The 9,806-nt window shown below is 35.4% G+C and overlaps 1 protein-coding gene across 1 annotated transcript in view; it reads right to left on the reverse strand.

The window, feature by feature from the left end:
* LOC121413662 (beta-chimaerin-like) overlaps positions 1-7,532 on the reverse strand; it is a 33,519-nt gene extending 25,987 nt beyond the window's left edge. The window contains exons 1-2 of the mRNA XM_041606575.1: positions 6,264-7,532; positions 553-640 (exon numbers count right to left, since the gene is read on the reverse strand). Coding sequence (XP_041462509.1) covers positions 553-640; positions 6,264-7,335 — 1,160 coding nt within the window. The 5' untranslated portion in view covers positions 7,336-7,532. The remainder of the gene's footprint in view (positions 1-552; positions 641-6,263) is intronic.
* Positions 7,533-9,806: the final 2,274 nt, after the last annotated feature.

Consider the following 9,806-nt stretch of genomic DNA (forward strand, 5'->3'; position numbering starts at 1 on the left):
GAACAATGAAGACACAATTAAGCAAATAATGTTTCATAAAGTTGTGAAAAAATGCTTATATAACATAATATAATATAACAATATGATCAACAACAATTTCTTTTTTCCCCCACTACGTTTCTCTTTCTTTTTTCCCTCTTTTTCTCCTTTTCCCCGTTTTTTTTTTTTTTTTTGGCCAGCCGATTGGGGGGGCACGTGCCCCCCCATGCCCCCCCGGAGTTACGCCACTGTATATATATATATATATAAACAATGACAAAGTAATAGATTAATATGAATTTGCACTTCCCATGATTGGACTATGGGGGGAGGAAAAAATCAGAATAAATTGGTATCAAAAGGATGAGGGTTACAAACAAAATAATGACAAATACGAATAAAGTAAAAATGTTTCTCAGTTAATTATTAAAACTCTGTGCCTTGAGCATTGAAAAAAACTTAGAATTAGCACTTTACAATAACACATACTAAAGTAGTATTGCTATTATCAATTTTTACAGAGAGCTTTGGATACTGAATTGAATATTGGTTGATTTCAATATAAATACTTACTCATCTCCATAATGTGGTGGTCCATAGACCCCTATTGATTGACATGGAATTAATCTAGGCTTGGGTGCTTCTAGCTGAAGATGGTATACTGAAAGACACAAACAAAAGAGAAAAAATAATGGGTAAATTGACATGAATATGATATACATTTACAGTGTAATGAAAATACAAAGAAAATAGTAGAGGTAGTTTGCTTTTTATGAATAAATCTCACCATAGCATCAATGGTATTCTGGTAACCATATCGTATGAATGAAAATAAGGAGAAAGTTAACATTTTAATAATTATAATCAAAGAATGCTAAACATATTTTAAAGATACTTTAATACATTATTTGTGAAAGAAGAACATTTTATTTTCATTCCATAAGAAATAAGAAAACTTATTACTGCACAACACAATAATTTATTTTTTGATTCTCATTTTTTTTTAACAATTTTGAAATTTGTTTTAATCTGAAAGATAAATTGACTTAATAATAATTATGTTTGAATGGATATAATTCTCATAATCATTTTGTTAGATGCCATGATGAGTTCTCACATTTTTTTTACATTTCAGTGCATTTTTCATATTTGCTTTTTGTTTGTGCTGTAATACAGATATGTGCTATACAGAAAAGAGGTCTTATCATTGAAATTTAAGGACTGGGACATGTATTAAATATAGTGCTGTAACAGGTGGATAAATTGCATACAGCATTTACCAAACTAAATTTGTTCCACGGATGAGAGAAAGTACACTCACAGACACATGAAAAAAAATGGGGAACATGGATTAATTGACCTCAGAAACTTGTCTGAATAATTCAGTATTTTGCCCTATTTTTAAAGCAAAAAGACTTCTGAAAAACTGTTTTGCTCGAGTTATCCAAGTCGAAGAAGAGCTTATCTCCTTCCCTGCACACACCCATGATAAATCCACTCTTGTCGCTTCGTAGAACAATTTGATTAACACATGACTTTCCTGACTTTGCCTTGCTTACTCTCTCACAGCAACAAATCCTTGTGAAATTCAACTCTCTCTCATGAAATCATGTTTTTCATATTCAATGCTCATGTCCATAAATATACCACAACTAAAGTGAAAAGAGATAGATATTTCAATTGACGTACATCCTTGGACATTCCATTTTTCTTTCTCAACAAAAAAGCCGTCATAAATAGAATGACCAGACCTGAGAAATCTGGGGAAATCATATTGAAGTAAAAGACTATCAAGAAAAGAGAGAAAATAGTGATTTTGATTCGACCTTGATCTGACAATGACAGCAAAGTGTTAAACAGTTAGTTTAAATAAATATTCAATGGTAAAATTTTAAGTTTTTAAGAAAAAAGATAAAAGCCCATATCACTCTGGAGGATCATTAAAAGGATGAATCAACAAATGATCGGTGGAATCACGGGATTAGCTGGGAGTAATAACACATCCTTCCAAGGCGGGATCAGGAGGTTACACCTTTTACATCATCTCTAACCAACTACCTGGCAGAATCTAAGATCAAGTTCAAGAAACTAAACCGGCTCTTGATGTTTATTACAAACAATTCACAGTTACCACAGCCCCCGAGGGAAAAATTAACTTATCGCTTACGACAAAATGCCTCTGCAAGAAACCCGACACATTAATCTATCACTACCACAAGTTGAACGGCCACGCTTTCGTTACGACCGAGCGGAGAAGAAAAATAGCGGGGAGGATGCATGGTAATTGGGAGGGCTGTTCGGAACGGCAGCATAGGAACGGCGTCAAAACATAAAGGCTAATGAAAGAAAACAGATATTTTCCAATAAATGCCCCCTGAATATTATTTCTTTTGATTTATGGCATGCATGGAAGAAATGAAGTGATGACAGGATATCAATAAGTAGTATAAACCAGAAATAAGTCATTTCAACACTTGCCGTTTTATATATCGAGAGTAAAAAATAATACTTTTCACATCAATATTCTCTCAATGCAGAATTGTTTATGGTGGTAAATATTTCGTGCACAACCATTGCACACAAGCTGTTTTTTTTCTTTGCCCTAGGCCCCGTTGCATAAACGTTACCATTATGGTAACTTTGCCATCCAATGGTAACTACCATGGTAATGGTGATCAACAGCCAATCAAAATCAAGGATTCCATGCAAATTACCATTGCATGGCAAAGTTACCATAATGGTAAATTTTATGCAACGGGCTCCTGGTATGATAGAAGAAAATTTATCATTACAATTGTTTAACCCAATAGTTTGTCAAGATTAAGCATGGATCCATGGGAGATGTAGCCCTTTGTGCCGATTGGGAAGCCCAATTTATTATTTACCATAATGGTAACTTTTATGCAACAGGTACTAGTGTGATAGAAGAAAATTTATCATTACACTTGTTAAACCCAATAGTTTGTCAAGATCAAGTATGGATCCATGGGAGGGGTAGCCCTTTGCGCCAATTTGGCATTGGCTAACAATCAAGTCCCCTTTTCAGACCGAGACCCTACCTCCAATTTATTTTTTCTTATTTTCAGAAATTCACCCATTATTTAGACAATTCTTTGGTATAACAATTGACCCTTTGTAAAACAGATGACAGAAGTTGGGAATAAAGTTTTTTAAAGAGGTATTTTGATTGAAATAAAACAAATACATTGCTGTTATACCATCATCCAAAAGCTCGAAACTGTGTACCCATATGAGGCATCCATTTACTAATGGATATAGAGTGGCAAATGCAGATAAATGCACTTTTTATAGGTATTAAAGTGCTGATTAATGTTAAATACCCCCTCTAAAAACATGGTCACTATAATGGGCCTACAGAGGGGAAAATACATATTCTCTAATGAATCATTCATATTTTCACACAGAATCAACATTATGACCTTTTAAAGATACATATATTATTTGATACTTCAAGGCAATTCACACAATTGATTCTTTTCCAAAGCTTAAACATGTTTTAAATCTATTACTAAACTTAATGATTGTTATACATATAAATTTCTTTAAAAATGATACTGAAAAGGAACTATTCTTTTCATTACCACTGCTCTCTCAATCGAGAATTTCATTAATAAAATAGTAACATAAACCTTTATCTAACACAAATAATTTGGGTGATTTTTTCTATGAATGGGAATCATGACACATTTGAAGAAACAGTATATTTATGAATGAATGCAAAAGTTGGTCTGTATTGAAATTAAGAACAGTAGTACATTAGAAGGGCAAATTCTAAGCTTTATGGATACATAAAAAGAGGGAAACGTTTATTTTTTCTTAAATCATTCAATACCCTCAGGGTCATTATTAAGAAATTGAAAATTATACTTCAACTTGATTCTGTATAATAAAGAGTAACATATCCATGTTGAAGATTCTCTAATTAATATTGGAGTGGGCAGAGCAAAGACAACTCAAATACCCGTCCTAATCTATCTGGAGCCTAACGTTCAGAGCTGACAGCCAATCACTCGCCGAGACTTCCCCGATACCCCTAACCTCAAGCCCGGGAATTAAACAGAGAAATGAGCTACCCAGATTAGAACTGTCCATATCTGAGTCGAACATGCAGATCTCTCGCTGAACTCTCCCTACCCTTTCGATGACATCACCTAGTTGAGGAAATTTGCTGAACTTGCTCCGAGAAAATTGAATTTCCAAACCGACTTTGCAAAGAGGGATTTGTATATGTCAATGCCTTGATTAGTAAATCTAATAATATATTCAGAAAACAAATCAGTTATTTAACTTAAAGGGGATATTCTAAGCCTTTGGATTATTAATATCAGTGTTACACAAAGAGATCCAATCACGTTTTTAGAAATTCAGGCTATCTATTTCACTTTTCATGACAAAAGAAGTGTAGAATAATTGGATGATATTTTCGTTAATGCAAGACTTATGGAATAGACATGAATAATAAAAACAAATCTGATGCTGTTTGAGGGGTTTACATCCACATAATTCCCAGTGGTTTCAATTTATCCTATTTTGATAAACCAATGTATCGTGCCTTGCCGATACTGTCTGCACTGAAGTTTAAAGGAAACTAAAGCCGATCATATGCATTTTGATAATAATTGATATGTTCAATAAATTCAAAATTATAGCAGAGTAAATTCATGGAAGCCCAGACAAGACTGTCTAAATGATGCACATTTCTATGTTCTACTAGGAATAACATTAAAGCCCATCTTTAGTTTTAGTGAATCTCCCAATATCAATATTCCATTTCATTACCAGGTTATATCAAAGCATGTACCCCAAAACGGTTATGGTGTGAAGGATGTAAACTAAAAACGTGTTCTTTAGATAAATTTTCCAATTTAAAATCAGCTTTTAATTTAATCAGGAGCCCAATCAAAATAGAAAATCTGTATATTTTTTGTCTTGTTTGTATGAAACACCATATTACATATGGAATGGGCTGAAAATTTCAGGATATAATCTTTGCCAGTAGCTTTGTAATATCCAATTACTAAATATGCAAAATAAGAGCCAAAATGGCTAATTTAAATAAAAAATAAGCTTATCGAGAAGAGAGGTCACTAGATTTAAATCCCTACTGCCTGATAAATGTCATATTTAAATTCTAATTGGTCAAAAGAGCATTCAATGACCATTACGCTTTTGTAATATTGTAATATTCAATGATACTTTACTGACCCTTTACCGAAGTGGAAGAATTCTTTAAATATGGTTTCAGAGTAATAATTAAAAACTTCAAAAAACTATTCTTAGATGACTAGTAACTTGATTTCTGCAATGCTGCAAATTTGTATCACATACAGGTTTTTATTACCAATTTACTCTTTTACAAATTGCTTAATATCACAGAATAACAAAAACAATGAAAAAAGCTTAATGGATTTTCTTCCGAACCGTTGATAATGCATGATGAAAATATAGCGTGTTTTGTTTTAAGGAGCCTTTAAATCCAGCTCTGTGGGAATCAAACCTAACCATTTATTAAAAAACTTTTAAAGAGAAATATTGAAATCATATTTGTATGAAAACATAATCAAGCTAGTGTTTATATCATGTTTCATATTTAGCAGAGTATAACAGACAATGGTTAAAATGAAGCTTTGCCAGCAGAATAAATACTAGTAAAATTATCTATAGATTCTTGAACATTATGAAACGAATCAAACTTTTATGAATAGAATACAGAAAAAGGAACAAGAACAGTTCTCTCCACAGAAAAAAAAATGATGAGGCACTCCATCAAACATCAATCTGTAACTAATGAACAAACTACAGCATCAGAACAGGCTGTTGTTGACATGTTGGGCAAACTTCACACGAATCCCGCTTTTTATCACAAAAGATACATGCAATCATCATTGGAGATTTCTACTTCATTCATTGTATTTCTTTTTTTAATCTAATAATACAAAAGCAGCTAAGCCTATAATAGAAAGTTTAAAAGTGACAGTAGTGACTAATTATTTCATTTCCCACACTTGAAAATCCACAAGTCTACAATGAAAGTTTTCTAAAAATTTGCTGGTTGAAAATAAGAAGTTATTTGTGTTTAAACGATTTTTGTTGTCTTTTTTTTTCCTTAATCATATTATTCATCTGATCAAATTAAAGTTTGTTAAATGTTTTTTTCAAATATCTGATTTTTTCCCCTCTAACTTGTATTGTTCCAACAAAAAATTCACGTCACACTAATTTAAAATGTCTACAATACTTAGGATCACATGCATCAATCTTACATTTCTGTTTGACTTGATTCCTTTTCTTGGTCATGGTCAGGTAGTCTTTCACCTCATGAAGATAGGTGAGTGTGTTGCTACGGAAACGATTCTCATCAAACTCCAGAGGGGGCGGTGGGTTGGTGTACTCCGGGCTGGGCGGTTGGTAGAATGGTGGTGGACTGGATGGAGGGCTGTAGGAGGGTGGGTCAATCATGGGTTGTCTGGGATGGGTGCTGACCATACCCCACAGGGGCGGTGGTGGTATGAAGGGCACCTGAGGGGTGTAGCTGTTGAGACTCTCAAAGAGTTTAGCCTTCTCCGAATCCAGTGGGATGATGAGAGGCCCATCTTTGTTATCATCAAATGGAAGCTTCTCCTTCTCTGGTTTCTTCTCCGGAATGATGTACGGTGAGTTATCAAGGAATGACGTCTCAATCATGATGGGCTTGGTCCTGCTGGTGTATTGTGGCGAGTTTTGACCTTCGACCGGTCCCCGATTCTTGTCAGGAGATTCCGTAGGCTTTGTTCTGTTCTGGTAACGTTGGATTCTTCTTGACTTTGTTATATCCAGAAGGTCTGTGAATTTGAAAGGAGGAGGGGTAACTCCGGTCGTATTGGTGTCAATTGTTTTCAGTTCAACTGTCTTTACCTCCTCTTCACTCTCTTTTCCCAAATTCTTTTCAGCATCTCTGTTGTCAATGTTAGTCACTCTGGTGCATGGTGAGTTGACCTTTGTCTCAATGTTTTCCTCACAGACTTTCTCCTTATCCTCCTTTCTTTTCTTCTGCCTCTCTAGTGGCACTGGCTTTGTCTTTTTGGGAATAATCTCAATGTCCTTTGTCCCAGTCTTTGACAGTTCTGGCAGGTAGGACTGCCTGGAAAGAAAAGCAATGATATCACCAAAGTCCGCAACCTTTGGGAAGTACTTAAGTTGGGCATTGCCAGTGGGCTTAATTGCCTGGTCATGCCTGGACAATAACTTAATACTTGGACAACTAGATAATGAATTTGTAACATCCTTCATATTAGCGGTGTCACCAGTCCGCTGTGACCGCAGGGTCGCCATGGACACACACGTTGGATGGACCATCTTGGGTTTGTCTCTCTCACCCGGCCGGCTGATCAAGAACCAAGTCTCTGACAATTTGCGGCTGCTGCTCTCAACGAAACAAGATTTGAGAATGTGAATGACACACCAGGGTGTCTGCTGGGCTCTCTATGGTCTGAGTGATAGATGAGAAGTCGAGTAGCAGTCATGAGGTTTACAAGCAGTTGTACCAGATCATGTGGCTAATTTAGAGCGCCGCATTCGCATTCGCACTACTGCCTGTCCATGCTAGTCTCAAAACCAGCCTTGGTGACCTCTTTCTAGCTTCTGACCAGTATCCACAGTAATAGGAAAAAATAAACGCAACTTCATGGAAAGCTCCTTTATCTTAACAGACTTTTAACCGATCCCGATAATTGATAAATCCAATATCGACCGGTAGCCTGTTCTTGCTCAAACAACTTTCAGGAAAATTTACCCACTTATTACCCCCCTAAGTTTCAAATCCTCTTTATATACTCATGTCACAGTCTCATCAACGAGACTAATTCACGACTTGGTGAAGGGGAATGCTCTTTCCTTCATCCAGGGTGTAATATTCAGGGATGGGCTCAAAATCTCATCCCCCATATAACACGCTGCTGCTGCTGCTGCACCCCTCATAATCCCAGGTCTACCTCTGATTATCTACCCCAAACACTCCCCGTAGACTGATTGCCTTCAATCACTGTGGGGATAATCACTCTCGACCTTCTTCAGATGCAATATCTTATTCTTTCTTTGCCATGATATACAGGTACATACTGTGAAACTGGTAGGGCCAAAGTTTATTGAAAGGTTAGAAAACAGGTAACACTGTTCACATTCTTTAATCATGACATCATGAGCTGAGTGATGGTATTAATATACAACTAGAATATACATGTAGTGAAGGATATTCAATCTAGATTGAAACTTTCACCATTACCAACTGCAACCAAAAAGAATAAATGATAAATGTACATCTTGTACAGTTGCTACATTTTTTTTTTACCTTTTCTGCATATTTTTTACTTTGGAATTCCTAATACCCCCCCCAAACAAAAGAGAGAAATGAACATTTGGAGAAATAATTCTCACTATGCTCAGTATACTGCTGAAATGAAGACATGACTAAGATTTCTTGACTTTTTCTTATTTGGACTTTGTGTTAATCATGGAATCAATTTGGGCAATTTCTTTTACTCATTATCTACTTTAAATTATAAAAATCTATGTTACTATCAAACTAAAATTGACAGAATTCTACTTTTGTAGATTTTTCCAAATCCTAGTTATATAATGACTTATATTAAATGAACAAAACCAAATCTGTAATCTTCCAATACATGATCTTGATTTGTCTATTTCTTAAAATTTTTATCATAATATATTCTAACAAATAAAAGACAAACACAAATTTGGTAAATCTGTTTGAATCTTTCTTTTTTCCAATTACTTGGTTGCCTTTCTTTGCAAAACAAACAATACTTGTAAAGATATTTTCTCTTTAAGAAGGTTAATTAATATACTCCTTCATATGTATCTTCTCATTGTTTATTTCATAATTCGCTTTGGATTATTTTGTTAATTCCCCGAAATACACGTAATAGACCCCAAAATAAACTATTACAAAATCATCTATATCAGCCTTCCTTTACCAAAAAATTCTGAGCTGATCCCTTCATCAAATAAAGTTGTGTGAGCTAAAGTTCTTCTCCTCTACACTGATTGGTGGAAAGCTTTCCCACTATCCACCAATCACAGAGCTCCCTGCTGTGGACTGCTCCACTCCCTTGAGGGAACAACAGGAAATGGCTGCCACTATTCTGGCAGGAAAGAACAATTTTGCGACTAACGTCACAAGCTACGACCAGCAACCTACGTTCACCCACTTCATCACATTTCCTCTCTCTTCTCTTACAAGAAAGCGCTCCTGGAAGCAATCTCACTGCTACATTAATACCGAGTTCTGGGGGTCGGTCCATATTTTTTCACGTGCCCTATAGTGATACGTCAATGTTTTGGAAGTCACACCCAAGCACCTCGCTGTGAAGATAATATTTAGTTTTCACTTACTTCTTCCTCTCATCACTCACGTAACTTTGAGGGGGGTCACTACTTGGATCGTCTTGCCAAACCCTAGGCATCTCCCATTCATTCTTGTGCGTTTCCCCTCCACATATCAATATTGAATAATATTCAAGTTATCATTGAAATTCATGAATGAGGGACTCATGACTAATAGCTCGATAACCGGCGGCCATTTTTTCCGATGCAGGACATTGATAACTTTGTCTGTTGCGCATGAGGTAATCCCTCAGGAATATCCACATCAAAACCAGAAACTAAACACATCCCATACATTTCAAATGATTTTTTTACAATTGCACTGATATCATATTCTCAATCAATATCAAGATCAAACAAACGACCCAGGTACTCAAATATCTGTCATGACATTTGTTTTTTGCTGTCGGAACACCATGATCCAC

The sequence above is a fragment of the Lytechinus variegatus genome, chromosome 4, assembly GCF_018143015.1.
Source record: "Lytechinus variegatus isolate NC3 chromosome 4, Lvar_3.0, whole genome shotgun sequence".
Classification (NCBI taxonomy): domain Eukaryota; kingdom Metazoa; phylum Echinodermata; class Echinoidea; order Temnopleuroida; family Toxopneustidae; genus Lytechinus; species Lytechinus variegatus.